Here is a 26,826-nt window from a genome sequence, read left to right as displayed (position 1 = left end):
ACCACACTGGTAAATAAAAACACAGAGGGGTTGTAACCACGACAGTAAATATAAACACAGAAGGGATTGTAACCACACCGGTAAATATAAACACAGATGTGTTTGTAACCACACTGGTAAATATAAACACAGAGGGGTTTGTATCCACGTCAATAAATATAAACACAGAGGGGTTTGTAACAACACCAGTAAATATAAACACAGAGGGGTTTGTAACCACGCCAGTAAATAAAAACACACAGGTTTTGTAACCACTCCAGTAAATATAAACAGAGAGGGGTTTCTAACCATACTGGTAAATAAAAAAACACAGAGGAGTTTGTAACCACGTCAGTAAATATAAACACAGAGGGGTTTGTAACCACGTCAGTAAATATAAACACAGAGGGTTTTGTAACCATACTGGTAAATATAAACACAGGGGAGTTTGTAACCACGTCAGTAAATATAAACACAGAGTGGTTTGTAACCACGTCAGTAAATATAAACACAGAGTGTTTTGTAACCATACTGGTAAATATAAACACAGAGGAGTTTGTAACCACGTCAGTAAATGTAAACACAGAGGGGTTTGTAACCACGTCAGTAAATATAAACACAGAGGGTTTTGTAACCATACTGTTAAATATAAACACAGAGGAGTTTGTAACCACATCAGTAAATATAAACACAGAGGGGTTTGTAACCACACTGGTAAATATAACACAAAAGGGTTTGTAACCACGCCAGTAAATATTAACAGAGAGGGGTTTGTATCCACACAAGTAAATAAAATCTCAGCGGGTCTGTAACCACACTGGTAAATAAAAACACAGAGGGGTTGTAACCACGACAGTAAATATAAACACAGAAGGGATTGTAACCACACCGGTAAATATAAACACAGATGTGTTTGTAACCACACTGGTAAATATAAACACAGAGGGGTTTGTATCCACGTCAATAAATATAAACACAGAGGGGTTTGTAACAACACCAGTAAATATAAACACAGAGGGGTTTGTAACCACGCCAGTAAATAAAAACACACAGGTTTTGTAACCACTCCAGTAAATATAAACAGAGAGGGGTTTCTAACCATACTGGTAAATATAAAAACACAGAGGAGTTTGTAACCACGTCAGTAAATATAAACACAGAGGGGTTTGTAACCACGTCAGTAAATATAAACACAGTGTGTTTTGTAACCATACTGGTAAATATAAACACAGGGGAGTTTATAACCACGTCAGTAAATATAAACACAGAGTGGTTTGTAACCACGTCAGTAAATATAAACACAGAGGGTTTTGTAACCATACTGTTAAATATAAACACAGAGGAGTTTGTAACCACATCAGTAAATATAAACACAGAGGGGTTTGTAACCACACTGGTAAATATAACACAAAAGGGTTTGTAACCACGCCAGTAAATATAAACAGAGAGGGGTTTGTATCCACACAAGTAAATAAAATCTCAGCGGGTCTGTAACCACACTGGTAAATAAAAACACAGAGGGGTTGTAACCACGACAGTAAATATAAACACAGAAGGGATTGTAACCACACCGGTAAATATAAACACAGATGCGTTTGTAAACACACTGGTAAATATAAACACAGAGGGGTTTGTATCCACGTCAATAAATATAAACACAGAGGGGTTTGTAACAACACCAGTAAATATAAACACAGAGGGGTTTGTAACCACGCCAGTAAATAAAAACACACAGGTTTTGTAACCACTCCAGTAAATATAAACAGAGAGGGGTTTCTAACCATACTGGTAAATAAAAAAACACAGAGGAGTTTGTAACCACGTCAGTAAATATAAACACAGAGGGGTTTGTAACCACGTCAGTAAATATAAACACAGAGGGTTTTGTAACCATACTGGTAAATATAAACACAGGGGAGTTTGTAACCACGTCAGTAAATATAAACACAGTGTGGTTTGTAACCACGTCAGTAAATATAAACACAGAGGGTTTTGTAACCATACTGGTAAATATAAACACAGAGGAGTTTGTAACCACGTCAGTAAATGTAAACACAGAGGGGTTTGTAACCACGTCAGTAAATATAAACACAGAGGGTTTTGTAACCATACTGTTAAATATAAACACAGAGGAGTTTGTAACCACATCAGTAAATATAAACACAGAGGGGTTTGTAACCACACTGGTAAATATAACACAAAAGGGTTTGTAACCACGCCAGTAAATATTAACAGAGAGGGGTTTGTATCCACACAAGTAAATAAAATCTCAGCGGGTCTGTAACCACACTGGTAAATAAAAACACAGAGGGGTTGTAACCACGACAGTAAATATAAACACAGAAGGGATTGTAACCACACCGGTAAATATAAACACAGATGTGTTTGTAACCACACTGGTAAATATAAACACAGAGGGGTTTGTATCCACGTCAATAAATATAAACACAGAGGGGTTTGTAACAACACCAGTAAATATAAACACAGAGGGGTTTGTAACCACGCCAGTAAATAAAAACACACAGGTTTTGTAACCACTCCAGTAAATATAAACAGAGAGGGGTTTCTAACCATACTGGTAAATAAAAAAACACAGAGGAGTTTGTAACCACGTCAGTAAATATAAACACAGAGGGGTTTGTAACCACGTCAGTAAATATAAACACAGAGTGTTTTGTAACCATACTGGTAAATATAAACACAGGGGAGTTTGTAACCACGTCAGTAAATATAAACACAGAGTGGTTTGTAACCACGTCAGTAAATATAAACACAGAGGGTTTTGTAACCATACTGGTAAATATAAACACAGAGGAGTTTGTAACCACGTCAGTAAATGTAAACACAGAGGGGTTTGTAACCACGTCAGTAAATATAAACACAGAGGGTTTTGTAACCATACTGTTAAATATAAACACAGAGGAGTTTGTAACCACATCAGTAAATATAAACACAGAGGGGTTTGTAACCACACTGGTAAATATAACACAAAAGGGTTTGTAACCACGCCAGTAAATATAAACAGAGAGGGGTTTGTATCCACACAAGTAAATAAAATCTCAGCGGGTCTGTAACCACACTGGTAAATAAAAACACAGAGGGGTTGTAACCACGACAGTAAATATAAACACAGAAGGGATTGTAACCACACCGGTAAATATAAACACAGATGTGTTTGTAAACACACTGGTAAATATAAACACAGAGGGGTTTGTATCCACGTCAATAAATATAAACACAGAGGGGTTTGTAACAACACCAGTAAATATAAACACAGAGGGGTTTGTAACCACGCCAGTAAATAAAAACACACAGGTTTTGTAACCACTCCAGTAAATATAAACAGAGAGGGGTTTCTAACCATACTGGTAAATAAAAAAACACAGAGGAGTTTGTAACCACGTCAATAAATATAAACACAGAGGGGTTTGTAACCACGTCAGTAAATATAAACACAGAGGGTTTTGTAACCATACTGGTAAATATAAACACAGGGGAGTTTGTAACCACGTCAGTAAATATAAACACAGAGTGGTTTGTAACCACGTCAGTAAATATAAACACAGAGGGTTTTGTAACCATACTGGTAAATATAAACACAGAGGAGTTTGTAACCACGTCAGTAAATGTAAACACAGAGGGGTTTGTAACCACGTCAGTAAATATAAACACAGAGGGTTTTGTAACCATACTGTTAAATATAAACACAGAGGAGTTTGTAACCACATCAGTAAATATAAACACAGAGGGGTTTGTAACCACACTGGTAAATATAACACAAAAGGGTTTGTAACCACGCCAGTAAATATTAACAGAGAGGGGTTTGTATCCACACAAGTAAATAAAATCTCAGCGGGTCTGTAACCACACTGGTAAATAAAAACACAGAGGGGTTGTAACCACGCCAGTAAATATAAACACAGAAGGGATTGTAACCACAGCGGTAAATATAAACACAGATGTGTTTGTAACCACACTGGTAAATATAAACACAGAGGGGTTTGTATCCACGTCAATAAATATAAACACAGAGGGGTTTGTAACCACGCCACTAAATAAAAACACACAGGTTTTGTAACCACTCCAGTAAATATAAACAGAGAGGGGTTTCTAACCATACTGGTAAATAAAAAAACACAGAGGAGTTTGTAACCACGTCAGTAAATATAAACACAGAGGGGTTTGTAACCACGTCAGTAAATATAAACACAGAGGGTTTTGTAACCATACTGGTAAATATAAACACAGGGGAGTTTGTAACCACGTCAGTAAATATAAACACAGAGTGGTTTGTAACCACATCAGTAAATATAAACACAGAGGGTTTTGTAACCATACTGGTAAATATAAACACAGAGGAGTTTGTAACCACGTCAGTAAATGTAAACACAGAGGGGTTTGTAACCACGTCAGTAAATATAAACACAGAGGGTTTTGTAACCATACTGTTAAATATAAACACAGAGGAGTTTGTAACCACATCAGTAAATATAAACACAGAGGGGTTTGTAACCACACTGGTAAATATAACACAAAAGGGTTTGTAACCACGCCAGTAAATATAAACAGAGAGGGGTTTGTATCCACACAAGTAAATAAAATCTCAGCGGGTCTGTAACCACACTGGTAAATAAAAACACAGAGGGGTTGTAACCACGCCAGTAAATATAAACACAGAAGGGATTGTAACCACACCGGTAAATATAAACACAGATGTGTTTGTAACCACACTGGTAAATATAAACACAGAGGGGTTTGTATCCACGTCAATAAATATAAACACAGAGGGGTTTGTAACCACGCCACTAAATAAAAACACACAGGTTTTGTAACCACTCCAGTAAATATAAACAGAGAGGGGTTTCTAACCATACTGGTAAATAAAAAAACACAGAGGAGTTTGTAACCACGTCAGTAAATATAAACACAGAGGGGTTTGTAACCACGTCAGTAAATATAAACACAGAGGGTTTTGTAACCATACTGGTAAATATAAACACAGGGGAGTTTGTAACCATTTCAGTAAATATAAACACAGAGTGGTTTGTAACCACATCAGTAAATATAAACACAGAGGGTTTTGTAACCATACTGGTAAATATAAACACAGAGGAGTTTGTAACCACGTCAGTAAATGTAAACACAGAGGGGTTTGTAACCACGTCAGTAAATATAAACACAGAGGGTTTTGTAACCATACTGTTAAATATAAACACAGAGGAGTTTGTAACCACATCAGTAAATATAAACACAGAGGGGTTTGTAACCACACTGGTAAATATAACACAAAAGGGTTTGTAACCACGCCAGTAAATATAAACAGAGAGGGGTTTGTATCCACACAAGTAAATAAAATCTCAGCTGGTCTGTAACCACACTGGTAAATAAAAACACAGAGGGGTTGTAACCACGCCAGTAAATATAAACACAGAAGGGATTGTAACCACACCGGTAAATATAAACACAGATGTGTTTGTAACCACACTGGTAAATATAAACACAGAGGGGTTTGTATCCACGTCAATAAATATAAACACAGAGGGGTTTGTAACCACGCCAGTAAATAAAAACACACAGGTTTTGTAACCACTCCAGTAAATATAAACAGAGAGGGGTTTCTAACCATACTGGTAAATAAAAAAACACAGAGGAGTTTGTAACCACGTCAGTAAATATAAACACAGAGGGGTTTGTAACCACGTCAGTAAATATAAACACAGAGGGTTTTGTAACCATACTGGTAAATATAAACACAGGGGAGTTTGTAACCACGTCAGTAAATATAAACACAGAGGGGTTTGTAACCATACTGGTAAATATAACACAAAAGGGTTTGTAACCACGCCATTAAATAACAGCACAGAGGTTTTGTAACCACTCCAGTAAATATAAACAGAGAGGGGTTTGTATCCACACCAGTAAATAAAATCTCAGCGGGTCTGTAACCACACCGGTAACTATAAACACAGATGGATTTGTAACCACACTGGTAATTATAAACACAGAGGGGTTTGTAACCACGTCAGTAAATATAAACACAGAGGGTTTTGTAACCATGCCAGTAAATATAAGCACAGAGGAGTTTGTAACCACGTCAGTAAATATAAACACAGAGTGGTTTGTAACCACGTCAGTAAATATAAACACAGAGGGTTTTGTAACCATACTGGTAAATATAAACACAGAGGAGTTTGTAACCACGTCAGTAAATGTAAACACAGAGGGGTTTGTAACCACGTCAATAAATATAAACGCAGAGGGTTTTGTAACCATACTGTTAAATATAAACACAGAGGAGTTTGTAACCACGTCAGTAAATATAAACACAGAGGGGTTTGTAACCACATCAATAAATATAAACGCAGAGGGTTTTGTAACCATACTGGTAAAAATAAACACAGAGGAGTTTGTAACCACATCAGTAAATATAAACACAGAGGGGTTTGTAACCACACCAGTAAATATAAACTCAGAGTGGTTTGTAACCACACTGGTAAATAAAAACACAGAGGGGTTGTAACCATGCCAATAAATATAAACGCAGAGGGTTTTGTAACCATACCGGTAAATATAAACACAGAGGAGGTTGTAACTACGTCAGTAAATATAAACACAGGGGGGTTTGTAACTACTCACTCTCCACGTGCTTCACGCAGGGTTCTTCTCGCTTGTATCTGCGATGGTTATTCTTCGAAGTTACCGCCACCGGCGCACACAAAGCATCCACTTTTATATCCATTGCTTATCAATTCAAATGTCGCATTCCCGTGTCGTTGGCCACAGGTCATGTGTCTGGTCTTTAACTCCTGGTCATTGGCTCTGGTCCAAAGCAGCATCCATCTATTGTCCTCTCCCCATCAAGGGACCATTGCTGACTCATGGCTCTTTGTTCTCAGTCAGCAATGAGCTCGAATCACCTCAGGCATTCACAAGTCTACATGTTATAGCGAACCAAAGTACACCTCACAAACAACTCCTTATTTGGAAATGACCAGTCCAGCAGATTACCTGGTCTTTGTGTCCTCTTTAAAACACTAATCAAGTCCAGCATGTCAAGCTCGCAAAATGGAGAATCAAGTGTCTTCACAAAATGGCAGCCTCCATCCCCCAAGCACACGGCAAGAACAAAGTCTGCTTCCACTGTCCTTGATTCATTAGAATTCACTGATTTGAAGATTGTCATTCTTTCAGGCCAACAAGTTATTATGAGTAATAGGTTTTCAGATGACACCAAAACTGATGGAATAATGGACAGTGAAGAAGATTGTCTAAGGTCAAGTAGGAAACTGGGCAATCTGATGGAATTTAACTCAATCAAATGCATAGAGATGTAATTTGAGAAGATAAATTGATCCACATACAGATGCACAGCTAAAAGTAACTGAATCTTTCCCGTAGTTGAGTTAGTGATCCATATACCAGTATACTGGGAGGGCTTTATAATTCTGTGTAAGATATTTAAACTTGGAATAATGTGATTGTAGAGACAGAAACAGGTCAAGTTCAAGTTCATTGTCATGGGCATACACATCCAAGGGATAAATGTCATGAAAATTAGCTCTATGTAGCAGTAGCATAGTACATTACAGACATGACATCAAATTGACACAAATTACACATAATTTACAAAACTAAACAAACATAATGACTCTAGGTATGTTGAGAGAGAAAAGAGAAATATATTCCAAATTAGTGTGAGGGTTTGTCAGGTCAGCTGAAGGACCTGTTAGCAATGGGGCAGGTGCTGTTGCTGAACTTTGAGTGTAGATTTTCAGGCTCCTGTACCTCCTGACTGATGGCAGCATTGAGAAGAGGACATGGCCCAAATAGTGGGAATTCTGATGATGGATGTCACCTTCATGAGACATCACATCTTGTAGATGTCCTCTTACAATGTTCTTATGCCGGTTGCTAACTAATCACTGCTGCCCGAAGAGCTCCAGGTCATTCGGCTTCTTATGGTGGTTTGTGCTGCTTTAGGACTAGAGTGTGTTTGAATGGGTATAAACTCCTGGAGTGTACATATCAATCTCTTAGAGGAGTGAGTATGTTTGGGAAGGAGTGGGGGGTGGGGTGGAGTCAGAGTGCTTACTCTTTCTGAGCAATCGTTTGTACAAACGTTTGTATATTTTATTGTACAGTACTTGGAGCTTTTGAGAATTGGAACAAACCCTTGCTCTCAGATGAGTTTGGTAAGTTAACCCTCTTTTATTTTGTCTTTGTACTTAAGGAGTTCCTATCTTCATATCATCTCCTCATTTTTACAATGGGGATGAGAAATTAGTGAGTGACATACTCGGAATGAAACCTGATATGGAAGCTCATCAAACGTTTCTCGACTTAGAACCAGTGAGTAGAATAGAAAGACTGTTTGTTATAGATTACAATGTATAAAGACATATTCTGAAAACTGGCAAGTGACTCACCTCCCTCAGAGTGAAATATGCAACTGTATCACATCACTCATTTAGAGAATCACAAAGTTTGCAACACAATATTTGATCCATTATCTCCACCTGCTAGCTCTAGATTACAACAACCCTAAATATATCAATTCTCCTGCTCTCCTTTGAGAAGTATTTACAGACTTCCCAGAAATATGCAATGATGTTTGCAACTGTCACTTGCCATGATATAACTTCTCATACTCCTAAAAAACATATCATTTTAGAAACTGAGCCTTTCATCCCTTCATAAGACCATAAGACATGGGATCAGAATTAGGCCATTATGCCCATCAAGACTGCTCCACTATTCAATCATGGCTGAACCTCTTTTCCCCTCCTCAGCCCCACTCCCCGGCCTTCTCCCCATAGCCTTTAATGACGTGTCCAATCAAGAACCTATCAAGCTCTGCCTTAAAGGCACCCAATGATCTGGTATCCACAGCTGCCTGTGGTAACAAATTCCACAAATTCACCACCCTTGGGCTAAAGAAATTTCTCTACATCTCTGTTTTAAATGGACACCTCTCTATCTTGAGCCAATGGCCTATTGTCCTAGACCCCCTCCACCATGGGAAACATCCTTTCTATGTCTCCTCAGCCCTTCAACATTCGAAAGGTTTCAGTGAGATTCCCCCCACCCCCCATCCTTCTAAATTCCAGCGTGTAAAGACCGAGAGCCATCAAACATCCCTCATGCGAAAAACTCATTAATTCCTGGAATCATCCTTGTGAACCTCTTCTGAATGTTCTCCAATGCCAGCACATCTCTTCTAAGATGAGGAGCCCAAAACTATTCACAATACTAAAGATGAGGCCTCACCAGAGTCTTATAAAGCCTCAGCATCACATCCCTGCTCTTGTATTCTAGACCTCTTGAAATGAATGCAAACATTGCATTTGCCTTCCTCACCACCAATTCTACCTGCAAGTGTTCTACCATGGAACCATAGAGCATTACAGCACAGTACAGGCCCTTCAGCCCTCCATGTTGTGCCGACCCATATAATCCTTAAAAAAAAGTACTAAACCCACACTATCCCATAACCCTCTATTTTTCTTTCATCCATTTGCCTGTCCAAGAGGCTCTTAAATACCCCAAATGTTTTAGCCTCCACCACCATTCCTGGCAAGTCACTCCAGGCACTAACAACCCTCTGTGTAAAAAACTTACCCCTGATGTCTCCCCTAAACTTCCCTCCCTTAATTTTGTACATATGCCCTGTTCTGTACAAAGACTCCCAATTCCCTTTACATCTCTGCTTTTTGGATTTTCTCTCTTAGAAAGTAGTCTGCACATTTATTTCTACTACCTAAGTGCATGACCGTACATTTTCCAACATTGCTTTCCATTTGCCCATTCCCCAAATCTGTCTAAGTCCTTCTGCAGCCTACCCGTTTCCTCAACACTACCTCCCCCTCCACCAATCTTCATATCATCTGCATTAGATCCATCGATTCCAACATCTAAATCATTGATATACATCATAAAAAGAAGCGGTCCCAACACCAACCCCTGTGGAACACCACAAAACACTGGCAGTCAATCAGAAAATGATCCTTTTATTCCCACTCACTGCCTCCTACAAATCAGCAAATGCTCTAACCATGCCAGTAACTTTCCTGTAATACCATGGGCTCTTAAATTTGGTAAGCTGCTTCATGTGTGGCATCTTGTCAAAAGCCTTCGGAAAGTTCAATATGCAACATCCACTGCTACCCTTTATCTATCAAACTTGTAATCTCCTCAAAGAATTCCAACAGGTTCGTCAGACAAATTTTCCCTTAAGGAAACCATGCTGGCTTTGTCCTATCTTGTCCTGTGTCGCCAAGTAGACCATAACCTCATCCCTAACAATTGGCTCCAACATCTTCCCAACTACCACAGGTTGGGCTAACTGGTCTATAATTTCCTTTCTGCTGCCTTTCCCCTTTCTTAAAGAGTGGAGTGACAGTTGCAATTTTTCAATCCTCAGGCACCATGCCAGAGACCAATGAGATTTGAAAATTCATTATTAATGCCTCCATAATCTCTACTGCTACCTCTTCCAGGACCCTAGGGTGCAGTTCATTTGGTTTGGGTGACTTACATATCCTTAGGTCTTTCAGCTTCTTGAGCATCTTCTCCCTTGTAATAGTAACTGCACTCATTCATCTTCCTTCATACATTACAACACCTGGCATACTGCTAATGTCTTCCACAGTGAAGACTGATACAAAATACTCATTCAGTTCATCTGCCATCTCCTTGTCCCCGTTATTATTTCTCCAGCCTCATTTTCTAATGGTCCTATTTCCATGTTCATCTCTTTTATTTTTTACATGCTTGAAAAAGCTTTCACTATCAATTTTACTATTGTTTGTTAGCTTGCTTTCATATTCATCTTTTCCCTCCTTTTAGTTGCTCTCTGTACAGTTTTTCCCTCCTTTTAGATTCTTTTAGTTGCTCTCTGTACGGTTTTAAAAGCTTCCCAATACTCTATCTTCCCACTAATTTTTGTTTTGTTCTATGTCCTCTCTTTTGCTTTTACATCAGCTTTGACTTCCCTTGTCAGCTGCTGTTGTACTATTTTGCCATTTGAGTATTCCTTTGTTTTTGGAATGCAAATATCCTGCACCTTCCTCATTTTTCCCAGAAACGCATGCCATGTCTGCTCTGCTGATATCCCTGACAGCATTTCCTTCCAATTACTTTGGCCAACTCCTCTCTCATACCACTGTATTTTCCTTTACTCCACTGAAATACTGCTACATGAGACTTTACTCTCTCACTATCAAATTTCAAGTTGAACTCAAACACTTGTGATCACCGTCTCCTAAGGGTTCCTTTCCCTTAAGCTCCCTAATCACCTCTGGTTCATTATATAACACCTAATCCAGTACAGTTGATCCCCTAGTAGGCTCAACGACAAACTCCTCTAAAAGGCATCATGCTAGTGATGATATTTCTTTCCATCTGCACTAATCCTACTGTATTCTCTTTGTTTTGCCAATTTAAGTAGGATTGTTCCTGATTCTACCATCTCTCTGGTAATGAATTCCAGATATCTATCTCTCTCTGTGTAAAACTTACTTCCTAGACTCCATTTAAAATTCCTTCTTCTCATGTTAAACATATGCCTTCTTGTTTTCAATACCCTAGCAGTGCCTCCTTTGCTCCTCAGGTAAAACAAGCCCAGCCTGTCCAATATCTCCCTGTCCACCAATCCAGGCACTGTTCTTTATAAGTTTCTTCTGCATTCTCTGCTGCATGATTACATCCATCCCATCAACTTCCCAAGCTCGAAGTGTGGCCCAACCAGCGTTATGTTAAATTGCAACATAACATCCAACTATTAAATTCTATGCCTCAGTCATATACCTTCTTCACCAGCTTATCAACCTATGATGTCATTTTCAAATTCAAAGTCAAAGTCATGTTTATTGCACAATGAAAAACTTGCAGCAATTTTACAGGCACATAGCATCATATAAGCTGCCTTCATACCAAAATCATGAATTAAAACATAAATAATATTCAATATTTCAAATAAAGAACATAATTAGAACAACAGAAGTCCATTATAGTACAAAGTGGTCATGTTTTGCTAAACTGTAGTCATCAGATTTTGCTGGTTGGTTCAAGAACCAAAAGGTTGAAGGAAAGTAGATATTCTTGAACTTAGTGGTTATGGGACATCAGACCAATGGTTGCTGTGAGAAAACGAACAGCATAGCCTAGATGGTGAGGAACATTAATGATGGATGCTGCCTTCTTGAGGCTGCACCTGCTAGAGGTACTTCCAATGGTGGAGAAAATATACCTGTCATGTATTAGGCAGAGTCCACTACTCTCTGCAGCTTCTAACATTCCTGGGCTTTCAAATTGCCATACCAAATTATGATGTAACCTTCAACGGCATATCTATAGAAGTTTGTTATAGTGTTTGGTGACAAGCCAAACCTCTTAAGAAAGTAGAGATGCCAGGCCCAGCCCAGGACAGACCATCTGATATGTTAAAGCTGCTGATTCCCAATGTAGTTTGCCTCAATGCACAAATCTGCCTCTTCCCCAATCCTGAAATCAACAATCAGCTCTTTAATTTGGCTGACACTGAGAGAGAGGGGTTGTTGCTGTGGCTCCACTCAACCAGATGTCCTGTCTTCCTGTCCATCACCACCTGTGATATGTCTACAACAGTAAAGTCGTTGGCCAGTTTGAAGATGGGATTGGAACTATGCTTAGCCACACAGTCATGTGTGTATAGAGAACAGAGCAGGGACATATTGACCTGAACACCAAGATTCAACATTCCTTAGTGACCAGCTATTTACTTGTAACCCTAATTGTAACCCTATATGACTTCCCAAATTGCATCACATTGCACTTGATTGCACTAGATTTAATCTGCCAACACTCCATCTAACATTCAATCTGATTAATATCCTGCTGTTACCATAATGAACTTTCTTGATATCAACAACATAACCAAGCTGCTGTAAAGAACGTTCTCCCACCTCTCTTCTCACTTGTTTTATGATCTTTCTGGGGATTGTTTTAAGTTGATGGGTCAGTAATTCCCCAGTCACTGAAAATAATATTACCAAAGATTTACATAATCTTAAAGAAAAAATTCCCAAACTCTCCTGCCCCTGAAACAGCTTCTATATTTCAAGTCTATCCTTTTGATTTTAGCTCATAATTTTGGCATTGTCCTGTGTATCTATGTTTTTGCCCTTGGAGTGTAAAGCTGTACCACCAAGCTATACAATGAAAGGAATTATGATTATTAACCTATCAGCTATTTGATGTGTTAATTGATAATATCAATCTGGTCTTACACTGCATCTCTTGAGAAGTCAGCCCAGGTGCTGAGGGCCAGCATCATATGTTCTGAAGATAGTGTGTTTGGTTGCAAAGCTGTCCTTTTAACTTCAGACTGATTATTGCTTCCTATTTACATTAAGAACTAAAGTCCGGCTCTCATTTGCAACAATAAGCTGATCAAAGAAAATTGGTTAGAAGCTTATCTTACTCAAAAACAATCTTTTGATCTTTGAAAGTTTCAGATGCTATGTTAGAAAGTTGTGCTTGGAAAAAACAGAGAAAGGACCCTGGCCCTGGACAGTGAATATCATTCACAACTTATTTCTGTACAACAGTTGCATCACTTTATATTCTTTGATTATAACCTAGAGATTGTTACACTTCATCTTCATTTATGTAAAAAATCAACTGTTGTTATGTAAAATTGTTGCAAGAACACTTCTGCAAACTTTACTTTCCACTGGTTGTGCTCTTTTCTCATCAATTAACATTCACATTGGTTCCATAAGCAGTTATAGAGTTTTCTTGGAAGCACACATGCTTCTATATTTCAGTGTTGCACAGAGAAATGCAGGCAGCCTCCAGCTCTCCCAGTCCAGGTCATGCAACCTTGCACCTTCTGTGTATTTCACCATTTGTTTCACAACCTCCAGCTTCTCTTCTCCGGGGTCAACATTCGCCTTTTTGTTCCACTTCTTGCCTCTTAATCAAAATACTCAAAGCATCACTTAGCATGCCCACACAAGATGAATAAGTGATGTACTTAGAAAGCACTGCAATTTACATGGGTCTTGTCTTAACTGAGGTGTTAGGGTGGGTCTTGGGACAATTGAATTCCAGTATCTGCAATCTCTCATTTTGTCTTCATTTTGTTCTTTTCCACTTTCCCAATCTGTACCTGCCTATCACCCCCTCCTCACCTGGATTCACTAATTGATTGCCCGCTCTTGCTCTACACCTTCCACTCATCTCTTTATGCCAGCTGCCTCCCCTCTATCTTTCAAGCCAGCTGCAAGGTCTCAACCCAAAATGTCAACTGACCCACCAAGTTCCACCAGCACCTTATGCGTTGCCAAGCCAAGAATAAAAGCAATGGGCATGTTACTGCTCATAGGCCCTCAAGCCTTTCCTGTATTTTACCAGAGATAAACCTTTTAACATTCTATTTATTAAGCTGCCATGAAAATAAAAATATTTCTTATGGGTTTCCTTGTACTAACTGAACTCTTTTTCCTGCCATTGCTTGCTGTTGTTTCTGGTTGCTGCAACCCTTGTTCCTTCTGCCTTCCATCCAGCTGTACTTACTTGAAATTCGTTGGCCACTTTTGCAGCCTTTCACTCCATCTTCTTCTGACTTCTTACTCTTGTATCAGCTGCTTCCTTCACACCTCCATAAATATTACATCACAAAGAGGTAAGAAAACTAATGTGTTTGAAATACGTTGAGCTTCCTGTATCCAACAGATGACTGGTATCCCTATCAGAGCAGCCAAGAGAATGCAGCTCAACATCCACATCCAGGCCGTGGACTATGTCTTGTAAGTTATTGTCTTTTCTTTTTGGTGTAATTGGGGGCTAGGATTGAACACAAGATAATAGAATCAGGAATAGGTCACCGGGCCACTTGAGCCTCCCGCACAATTCGATGTGAACAAGGCCTCATATCCTTCTCTGTACCAATTCCTCATAACCTTCAATTCCTTAATTTTTCACATATTTATCTACCTCCACTTAACTGATAGAAATTTATAAAATAATTGGAGGCATTGATGGGGTAGACACCCTTAATCTTTTTCAGTGTAAAAATATCAAATACTAGAAGATGTGCATTTAAGGTGGTGGTGGTGGAGGTAAGTTTAAAGGTGAATCATGGGGCAGATTTTTTTTTATACACACAGAGTGGTAGGTGCCTGTCAGGGCTGAAGGTCAAAGCAGATATGATAGAGTTGTTAACAGACATGGGAAAATGCTGCAAGATTGATCCAGTCTGTTGTAGGGCAGTTCTAGTATACCTCTATATCGATATTGTCAGGAAACTGATGTACAGCCAGGCTTAATCCAATACTGGCTGTTTTACATTATGTCCAAGGGCCTTCCAAGTGTGGTGGGAAGAGACTGATGTGGCTGTGGGGTTGTTTGTTGTTTTAACATCCTGTCCCTTAGGTTCAAAGAATTATAGAGCCTTAGAGAGATACCACCAAGTCCACACCAACCATTAACCACCCAACTACACCAATATCATGTTTCTATTAGCCCATGTGGTCATAGTCTCTCCCCAGATTCTACCACTCACCTACACATGGGGCAATTTACAGCAGGCAGCATATATACTAATCTGCACACTTTTGGGATGTGGGACAAAATCAGAGCACCCAGAGGAATCTCATGTGGTTGCAGAGATAATGTGCAAACCTGTACAACCCTAACCATCTTTCTTCTGCAACATAACACTACAGACCACCTCTTGCACAACCAACGAGTTGTCTCTTATATTGTCCACTTAGGTCTTGTTTTTGCAGTCTTTTTCTTTCTCTTTTTACTGACATATATAATTTATGTTCTGTGTGATGTCTGAACATACTTGCTGCAAGCAAGGTTTTCATTGTACCTGCAGCTCACAGTACTTGTGGACATGGCAATAAACTCCTTGACCTGACTGAACTCGTTTCAAACACCATCAGAAGTCAGACTGAACATGCTGTGAGACAGTCGCTCTGTTAGGTGTACTGATGTGCTACCAAGGGATAACACCCTTAACAAAACTCCATTTACAGTCATGAAATTTCACTCAACCAGATGATTGAGTAGAATCTAGAAGATGCTTAGTACAAATGGATAATGTGGGCTTCCAGTGGAATGAAACTTAATCCATGCTGCAGGACATGGATTTCAACATGCAGGTGAACTAGGAGAATCAGGTTGGTGCTGGACCCCAGGATAGGGTATTTGTAGAGTGCCTATGGGATGCATTCTTGGAACAGCTTGTACGAGAGCCGACCAGGGACAAGGCTATTCTGGATTTAGTGTTATGTAATGAACAGGATTTGATAAGCGATCTTGAAGTAAAGGAACATTAGGAGGTAGTGATCAAAATATGATAAGTTTTTATCTGCAATTTGAGAAGGATAAGGGCAGCTTGGAGGTGTCGGTGTTGCAGTTGAACAAAGGAGACTATGGAGCCATGAGGGAGGAGCTGGCCAAAGTTGACTGAACGGATATCCTAGCAGAAAAGACAGTGGAACGGCAATGGCTGGTATTCTTGGGAATAATGCACAAGGTGCAAAATCAGTTCATCCCCCAGAGAAGGAAGGGGGGAAAGGGGCCACAGTGGTTGACAAAGGAAGTCAGAGATTGCATAGCATTAAAAAAAAGGAAGTATGACAGAGCTAAGGTGAGTAGGAGGACAGATGATTGGGGAATTTTTAAGGAACAACAGAACTTAACTAAAAAGGCAATACAGGGAGAAAAAATGAGGTACGAACGCAAGCTAGCCAGGAATATAAAGGAGGATAGCAAAAACTTTTTTAGGTATGTGAAGAGAAAGAAGATAGTTAAAAACAATGTTGGGCCCTTGAAGAATGAATTGGGTGAAATTGTTATGGGAAACAAAGAAATGGCAGAAGAATTTAATAAGTACTTTAGATCTGTCTTCACTAAGGAAGACACAAGCAATCTCCCAGATGTATGGATGGGCCAAGGACATAGGGTAACAGAGGAAATTAAACAGATTGACATTAGGAAGGAAACGGTGATGAGTAGACTGATGGGACTGAAGGCTGACAAATCCCCAGGTCCAGATGATCTGCATCCTAGGGTACTAAAGGAGGTGGCCCTGGAAATTGCGGATGCATTGGTAATCATTTTCCAATGTTCCTTAGATTCAGGATCAGTTCCTGAGGATTGGAGAATGGCTAATGTTATCCCACTTTTTAAGAAAGGAGGGAGGGAGAAAACAGAGAACTATCGACCTGTGAGCCTAACATCAGTAGTGGGGAAGATGTGAGAGTCCATTATTAAGGATGAAATAGTGGCATATCTAGATAGCAGTGATAGGATTGGGCCGAGCCAGCATGGATTTACCAAGGGTAAATCTTGCTTGACTAATCTATTGGAGTTTTTCGAGGATGTAACCAGGAAGTTAGACAAGGGAGATCCAGTGGATGTAGTGTACCTTGATTTTCAGAAGGCATTTGATAAGGTCCCACATAGGAGATTGGTGGGTAATATCAAAGCTCATGGCATTGGGGGGAAGACATTGACATGGATAGAAAACTGGTTGGCAGATAGAAAGCAAAGGGTAGTGGTGAATGGGTGTTTCTCGGAATGGCAGCTGGTGACTAGTGGGGTACCACAGGGCTCGGTATTGGGACCACAGCTGTTTATGATTTATGTCAACGATTTAGATGAAGGCATTGAGAATAACATCAGCAAGTTTGCTGATGATACTAAGCTGGGTGGCAGTGTGACATGTGATGAGGATGTTAGGAGAATTCAGGGTGACTTGGATAGGCTGGGTGAGTGGGCAGATACTTGGCAGATGACGTTTAATGTGAATAAGTGTGAGGTTATCCACTTTGGGAGTAAGAACAGGAAGGCAGATTATTATCTGAATGGTGTAATGTTAGGTAAGGGAGAAATACAAAGAGATCTAGGAGTCCTTGTTCATCAGTCACTGAAGGTGAATGAGCAAGTGCAGCAGGCAGTGAAGAAGACTAATGGAATGTTGGCCTTTATTACAAAGGGAATTTAGTACAAGAGCAAGGAAATCCTTGCCCTGGTGAGACCACACCTGGAGTATTGTACATAGTTTTGGTCTCCAGGGTTAAGGAAGGACATCCTGGCTGTAGAGGAAGTGCAGCGTAGATTCACAAGATTAATTCCTGGGATGTCAGGACTGTCTTACGCTGAGAGGTTAGAGAGACTGGGCTTGTACACACTGGAATTGAGATTGAGAGGGGATCTGATTGCAACATATAAGATTATTAAGGGATTGGACAAGATAGAGGCAGGAAATATGTTCCAGATGCTGGGAGAGTCCAGTACCAGAGGGCATGGTTTGAGAATAAGGGGTAGGTCATTTAGGACAGAGTTAAGGAAAAACTTCTTCTCCCAGGGAGTTGTGGGGGTGTGGAATGCACTACCTCGGAAGGCAGTGGAGGCCAATTCTCTGGATGCTTTCAAGAAGGAGCTAGATAGGTATCTTATGGATAGGGGAATCAAGGGATATGGGGACAAGGCAGGAGCCAGGTATTGATAGTAGATGATCAGCCATGATCTCAAAATGGCAGTGCTGGTTCGAAGGGCCGAATGGTCTACTTCTGCACCTATTGTCTATTGTTTATTGACATTAGGTATAGGAGAGAACTCTGTGGAAGTTTTGAGCTGTAAGAAGAGACTGGACAGTTTTCTCTGGAGCATCAGAGACTGAGATGAAAACTGAAAGAAATTCATAATATTATGAAAGATGTACTAGATAGGGTAGACAGTCAGAATATTTTTCCCCCACAGTAGAAATGTCAAATACTTAAGGATATGCATTTAAGGTGAGAGGGGAAAAGTTTAACGGAGTTGTACAGGGCAAGTTTGTTTTGCCTAGAAAGTGGCAGTTGCTTAGAACGTGCCAGAAATGGTGGTGGAAGCAGATATGGTAACAGGGTTTAAGATGCTTTTAGACTGGCACATGTGTGGGCAGGAAATAGAGGGATATTGATCGTGCAGGCAGGAGGGATTTAGTTTAACTTGCCATTATGTTCAGTGCTGGAGTCTATTCCTGTGCTGTACTGTTCCAGGTCATAAATACTTTGAAGGATGCAACCTCCACCAGCCATCAGGGCACAGAATTCCAAAGATTCATCATCCTCTGAGAGAATGGAGGATAAACCTTCAGGGCTGGATGAGATTTATTCCAGTCTGCTATGGCAGGCATACAACAAGATTGCTGGTGCATTGACTGGGATTCTCAACTTTCGCTGGCCATAAGTGAAGTACCAAATGACTGGAGAACAGCAAATGTGACAGAACATAGAACAATACAGTACAGAGCATTTCAGGCCCTTTGGCCTACAATGTTGTGCTGATCTACATAGACATACTTCAAGAGCTAACTATAACCTTCCATTTTTCTTACATCCATGTGCCTATCGTAGTCTTTTAAATAGTCCTTTTGTATCAGTCTCTCCACCACCGGAAGCAGTGTGTTCCAGGGCACCCACCACTCTCTATGCAATCTGACATCTCCCTGAAACTTTCCTCCACTCACCTTAAAAGGATGTCCTCTGTATTGGCAATTGCCACCTTGGTAAAAGAATGCTGGATGTCCACTTTGCATATAGCTCTCATAATCATATACTTTTCTCAACCTCTGTTGCTCTAAAGAGAAAAGCCTTAACTCCCACAACTTTTCCTCATAAATCATATACTCCACTCCAGGCAGTATCCTGGTAAATCTCACCTACTTCCTCTGCAAAGCCTTCACATCCTTCCTACAATGAGACAATGAGAACTGAATACAGCAGTCTAAGTGTAGTCTAACCAGATTTTTGTAGAGCTGCAACATAACCTTGTGGCCCTTGAAATCACTCGTTGATTAATGAAGGCCAGCACTCCATATACAGTATCCTATATCAACCACCCTATATCAATTTTCATGACAACTTTGAGGGATTTGTGGATTTAGACACCAAGGTCTATCTATTCTTCCATGCTGATAAGAACTCTGCCATTAACCTTGTGCATCATCTTCAGGTTCGATCTTCCAGAGTCTATCACTTTATATCTTACCAGTTGAACTCATCTGCCACTTTCCCACAAAACTGCATCTTGCCTATATAGATTACTTCTGGTTAATATGATGTTACCAAATGTGTGTGACAGCATCTAAAAGATAAGAAATCTGACTAAAAATATCTTTTCTGTGGTAAATTGTGTTAAATTATCACCACAAATAGTGAAGAGGTGAGTGATAGCGAGGCAAGTTTGTGGGATGAGTCAGGTTTGTGGGGTGTTGCAGATGGAGTTCTGATGGCTTGTATGCAAAGCTAGATCACTTTGGGTGCCGAAAGAAGTTGGGGCCCAGGGAGAGAAGTTCTGATGCTCTTTCACGTGTGACATTGGAAAGGGGAGGGGGAGGAGCACCAGAGGGAGGCAATAGGCAGGCGAGGAGCCAACATGAGAGAGGGATGGGAAATGGTGAAGGGGGTGGGGGCTGGAGGCATTACTGGAAGTTTCAGAAAATTGATGTTCATGCCATCAGGTTGGAGGCTACCCAAACGGAATATAAGGTGTTGTTGCTATCAGGTTGGAGGCTATATTGGAGGTTGAGCACAGAAGGCTTTAGGCCAGGTATTGGAAGATAGGATTAATATGGATGGGTGCTCACTGTGCATGATGGGCCAAATGGACTATTACCATGCTGCCAATCTGTATGAGGAAATATCTATGGATCTTATTTTTAAATGACCAGTCCCTTACTTTGCAGTACTGTCCCCTCCTCATGATAATTCCACTAGTGGATACATCCCAGCATCTATAATAGCTTCAATAAATACACCTTGCGTTTTTCTAAACTCCAAAGAATACACACCTAATCCGTTTAGCCTTTCATAGAAGGACCACACTCTCATTCCAAGAGTTAGCCTTGTGATTCTCCGTTGGACTGGCATCAATACTTTTATATCATTTTTTTTTGCGAAGGAGATCAAAACTGTGTACTGTATTCCAGGTGTCGCTTTATCAACAACCTGTACAACTGCGATAAATCTTCCCTGTTTCTAAACTCCAGCTCTTCTACAATAAAGGCAAATATGCTTGTTGCACCTACCTGCTAACTTCTCATGATTCATACACTGGGACATCTACATACCTCTGAATTTCACTCAATTGCAGCCAATCTCCATTTAGATAATAATCTACTTTTGATTCATCTTCCTTAAGTGCCTGATAACACCTGTGATATGAAGAAGTTTCCTGTGGTCTAGAGTCATAGAGCCATAGAAAAGTACAGCACAGAAACAGGCCCTCTGTCCCATCTAGTTCATTTAACGCCTACTCACATCAACCAGTACTGTAGACCTCCATACCCCTGCCACCCACGTACTTATCCAAACTTCTCTTAAACATTGAAATCAAGCTTGCTTGCACCACTTGTGCTGGCTGCTTGTTCCACACTCTCAGAACCCTCTGAGTGAAGGAATTTCCCCTCTTGTTCCCCTTTCTCCCTTAACCCATGCCCTCTAATTGGGTCTTGGCCCGAAACGTCGACAGCGCTTCTCCCTATAGATGCTGCCTGGCCTGCTGTGTTCCACCAGCATTTTGTGTGTGTTGTTTGAATTTCCAGCATCTGCAGATTTCCTCGTGTTTGCTCTCTAGTTGTAGTTCCACTGAGCCTCAGTGGAAAAAGCCGGAGGAACCAGCATTATGGAGGTGTATTCCCCTTTTGGTCTACAGAACTCCTCAGTGCCCTACTGTTCAGTGGTTGGTCCTACTGAAGTGCAACACCTCGCACTTGTCTACATTAAATTCCATCTGTTATTTTTCAGCCCACTTTTCCAGCTGGTCCAGATCCCACTGCAAGCTCTGATAGTCTTTCTGGCTGTCAACTTCACCCCCAATCTTGATGTCATCCACAAACTTACTGATCCAGTTAACCACATTCTCATTCAGATCATTGATATGGATTACAAACAACAATGGACCCACCACCTAACTTTCTGTACCTTCATAATTTTATATATTTCCTAGTCTCATCCATATGAGTCACTGACTCATAGTTATATAGCATGAAAACAGCCTCTTGAGCCCAACTACTCCATGCTAACCAAACTAGTTTGCCTGTTTGCCCCATAATTCTCTTACCTTTTTCTGTCAATGAACCTATCTAAATAACCTTTAAATGTTATTGTACACACCTCTGGCAGTCTGTTCTATATACCCTCTGTGTGAAAAGTTTGCCCTTCAGATCCCTTTTAAATCTTTTCTCTTACACCTTGAATCAATGGCCTCAGGTTTTAGACTCTCCTATCCTGTGATCATCCACGTTATCTACCCCACTCTCATAATCTTATAAACCTCAGCTTCCTTTGCACCAGGAAAAACAGCCCCATCTCTCCAGTCTGTCATACCTCCAGTCCTGGCAACATCCCTGTGAATCTTTTCTTCATTTTTTCCTGGCTAATTACACCCTTTCTATAGCAGTGCTATCAGAAATACACACAAGATTCCAGGTGCAGTCTCAACAATGACTTGTACCACAGTAAAATAATGTGCTGACTGAAGACAATAATGCCTTTTTGTCGCCCCAACTATATTGCCACCTTCAGGGAACTATGCACTTGTACCCCTAGGTGTCTCTGTTTCACAATATCATCCAGGGCTCCACCATTTGCTGTACAAGTCCTGCCCTGGTTTAGTTTCCCAAAATGCAGCACTTTGCGTTGTCCAAATTACATTCCATCTCTCGTTTTTTAGCCCACTTTACCAGTTAATCTAAATCCTGTTGAAATCTTAGATAATCTTCTTCAATATAGAACATAGAACATAGGACAATACAGCATAGTACAAGGCCTTCAATGTTGTGCCGACCCTTAAACCCTGCCTCCCATATAACTCTCCACCTTAAATTCCTCCATATTCCTGTCTAGTAGTTTCTTAAATTTCACTAGTGTATCTGCCTCCACCACTGACTCAGGCAGTGCATTCCATGCACCAACCACTTTCTGAGTTAAAAACCTTCCTCTAATATCCCCCTTGAACTTCCATCCCCTTACCTTAAAACCACGTCCTCTTGTATTAAGCAGTGGTGCTCTGGGGAAGAGACGCTGGCTATCCACTCTATCTATTCCTCTTAATATCTTGTACACCTCTATCATGTCTCCCCTCATCCTCCTTCTCTCCAAAGAGTAAAGCCCTAGCTCCCTTAAGCTCTGATCATAATCCATACTCGCTAAACCAGGCAGCATCATGGTAAATCTCCTCTGTACCCTTTCCAATGCTTCCACATCCTTCCTGTAGTGAGGACACAGTACTCCAAGTGTGGCCTAACCAGAGTTTTATAGAGCTGCATCATTACATCGCGACTCTTAAACTCTATCCCTTGACTTATGAAAGCTAACACCCCATAAGCTTTCTTAACTACCCTATCTACCTGTGAGGCAACTTTCAGGGATCTGTGGACATGTACCCCCAGATCCCTCTGCTCCTCCATACCTCCAAGTATCCTGCTATTTACTTTGTACTCTGCCTTGGAGTTTGTCCTTCCAAAGTGTACCACCTCACACTTCTCTGGGTTGAACTCCATCTTCCACTTCTCAGCCCACTTCTGCATCCTATCAATGTCTCTCTGCCATCTTCGACAATCCTCTACACTATCTACAACACCACCAACCTTTGTGTCATCTGCAAACCCTACTACCCCCACATCCAGGTCGTTAATAAAAATAATGAAAAGTAGGGGTCCCAGAACTGATCCTTGTGGGACACCACTAGTCACAACCCTCCAATCTGAATGTACTCCCTCCACAAACAAGTCAATTATGCCACCAATTTTGATGTTATCTAATTTAGGACTGAGGTACTTTAACAGTAGGTTCCTCAATGGTAACTTTTTGGAATTCTTCCTCTTGATTCCAAATATCTCATGAGTGTAGGCACTGTGTAACCATCTTGTTCACTTTTGATTATTCTAAACTCTCAGTTGTGAAATAAGCTTCTTTCGCCTGGTTGCTCTGTTTTCCTCCTGCATTGTTGTGCTAGTCGCCAGTTTGTATGGCTACTGAAAATTACCCCTTGGATGTAGGTGATTGGTGGAACCTGAGCAGTGTTGATGGGCATGTAGGGAAAACAAAATTGATCTGTGGATTAACGTAAAGAAATATCCATGGTTGGCATGGACTTGAAAAACCTGTTTCTGTGTTGTATACATCTATGACTTGATGATAGGCGAGTAAATGTGGGGATAAATCTAACTGGTCGAAGGATTAGAGGGAAGATTATTATTTGGATCTCACTGCCTAAAAGTGTTAACACAGTTAACAAAAAAGTTTCAAAGAACTCTTTAAGAGCCATAGTCTGCTTCACTGTGAACCAAAGGTTGGGAGGAGGAATTGACCTCATCAAAAAAGCTGAAAAAGTTAGATTTAGAGTTTAGGAAAGTGTGGGTCCATGTACTGATGCATTTAATACGGTGGATTTCAAGATGATTCCATAAGCAGCAGAGTTTCAAGTGAGGGGGCAGTCAATTAAAAATTGGGTCTGTAGGAATTTCTTCTTCCAAAGGGTTCAATGGTTCCATTCAATATCAGCAAATGTATAAAGTAGTGGTCGTCGACCCGTCGATCTTTGAGACTTTCCCAGTAGATCCCGAAATAAAAAAGAAAAATAAATACACAAATACTGCTGAGAGATTGTTTCCAGGTTGCAGGATTTTAGTTCAGTTCTTTCTGCCCAGTGCGCATGCGTTTAGCTCCCCCGCCACGCACTACACAGTGTACTTCAGTGGTCCCCAACCACCAGGCTACGAGGAAACAATAGAGTCAGCTGCACCTTTCCTCATTCCCTGTCAGCCCTCTGTTGAACTTGAATACACGCGAGGTCATCAGTCGCCCTTGCACCAGGGATCACTGGTGCATCAGTCACCCTTGCACCAGGGATCACTGTTTGGCCTCGGGCGGCCGGCAGGAAGTGCTGTTGCTACTGGCCAGGAGCACTGCCTTTAAACCTGTTTAACACGCTGAATGTTCATGGGGAATCCGGTGCTAAAATATTCGCAGACGACCTAATTCAGGCTCAACGTTTCATAAGTATCAGAGCAGCTACCGCGCTGCGATCTACTGAAACAAACTTTTGTCGGCCAATAGATCCTACAAGGGGTGTGGGCGCGGGTCTGTTGCTCTCCTCGCTCAGTTGGTCGCTCTCTCCTGACTGTGACCGCCACGGCCCCGGCACAGGGACATCCGGCCCTGACCTTGTCCTCTCACCCCACCTGCAACCAGCCGCACCTGGCCAAGGCGTCTGGCAGCGGGTGGGCAGAAGGCTGGAGCTTGGACCTGGAGGCTGTCTAATGAGGCAATGAAGCCATCAAAACTGCTTTGGTACCCTGAGACCAAGCACACAGCAATTAAAGACAAACCTGTTGAGATTTTTCGGCAGAAAAAACATGAGCAGCGCGGGACAGAAGCTAAGTGCCGAGAACTGCGAAAACTAAATTGCGGAATAGACTGGACAAAAGGAATCTGCTTCGAGTATCGCTGTATTCCCGTTGTGTTTAACACCACCCCTCTCCCATCGGCTGGCCTGCCCACAAGAATATTGTCAATATTAAGCTGGGCCGCGGTGCAAAAAAAAGGGTGGTAACCCCTGGTGTTCATACATTATTTCTACTTTCGGGTTGCGAGGTCTTACTTCCGGTCTTTTCTGCCCTGGTGCGCAAGCGTGTAACTAATCGATTTGGGGTCAATCTTGCCTTTTACTAAGGCCGAGGTAGGGGATCTTGGGCTTAAAAAGGTTGGCGACCACTAGTATAAAGTATATGACCTGAAATTCTTACTCTTCACAGACATCCACGAAACTGAAGGAAAACCCCAAGGAATTAATGACAGAAAATTGTTAGAACCGAAAGCCCCCTTGCCTCTCCCATTCACAAATAACAGACACACACACACACACACAAAACTATGTATCTATGTATGACTGCAGTAGGTATTTAATGGCCTTTTTCAATATATTCCTTTACAGCCAAACTGGTCGAATAAGGACAATGCTCTTACCGGTTATCTTTTTAAATGAGGTAAGTTATATGGCTGTTACAAGATGTTAAGCTTACTATAACTGCTCTAGTATATCAAACTATTTCTCAACACAGATGCAACCTGACCCATTGAGTTAAATGAACATTCACTTGTTGGATAGGTGGCATGAGCTTTAAGAACTTGGGACTTTTGGGGGCTTCAACCATAATGATCTATTAGCTACTTGGCAAAGGCCAATAAAAAGAAGCGAGGTGTAAGCGGAGCGGCCATTATGGGAGTGGGCCAGCATTACAGTTGTCATGCTTTGTTTCAAGAGGCAAAGGCTCTAACTTATAGCAAGTTCCTTTCTTTCTCTATCAATACATAGCTAGTGCAGTGAGAATGTGTCTAGGCTCAGTGGTATGTTCTTCATGTCAGATGTGAGAACTCTTGTGAGAACTCCAGTCTCCCTGCAAACTACATAGGCACGAGGTGCATCTTGCATCCCACTGCAGCTCCTACAAACTATGTTAGGGAACTAGAGCTGCAGCTGAATAATGTTCAGCTCATATGGGAGAGTAAGGAGGCAACAGAGAGGAGCTACAGGGAGGTGGTCATCCCTAAGTTGCTGGAGGGGTGACTGTATGGGGAGGGAAAGGGAATAGGCAACCATTACCCTCAATATAAGTAAACTTCTTTGGGAAGGGGTGGGGGGACAACCGACAAGGAGAAAGCCATAGTAACCAGGTCTCTGGCATTGAGTCTGGTTCTGTGGCTCAGAAGGGACGTGGTGGGAGGAAAGGAGCACAGTAATGATAGGGGATTACATAATTAGAGAAACAGACGGGAGATTCTGTGGATGTGAAAGTGACAC

The 26,826-nt window shown here is 41.0% G+C and overlaps 1 protein-coding gene across 1 annotated transcript in view; it reads left to right on the top strand.

Annotated features, from left to right (window-relative positions):
* The window catches only part of LOC132393017 (lysosome membrane protein 2-like), a 525,473-nt gene that overhangs the window by 495,743 nt on the left and 2,904 nt on the right, over positions 1-26,826 (top strand). The window contains exons 9-11 of the mRNA XM_059967708.1: positions 8,210-8,328; positions 14,695-14,768; positions 25,960-26,011. Of these exons, the coding sequence (XP_059823691.1) occupies positions 8,210-8,328; positions 14,695-14,768; positions 25,960-26,011 (245 nt within the window). The remainder of the gene's footprint in view (positions 1-8,209; positions 8,329-14,694; positions 14,769-25,959; positions 26,012-26,826) is intronic.

Source organism: Hypanus sabinus, chromosome 4 (genome assembly GCF_030144855.1).
Source record: "Hypanus sabinus isolate sHypSab1 chromosome 4, sHypSab1.hap1, whole genome shotgun sequence".
Lineage (NCBI taxonomy): Eukaryota > Metazoa > Chordata > Chondrichthyes > Myliobatiformes > Dasyatidae > Hypanus > Hypanus sabinus.
The sequence above is the reverse complement of the archived record's forward strand: the minus strand, read 5'-3'. Positions and strand labels throughout refer to the sequence as shown.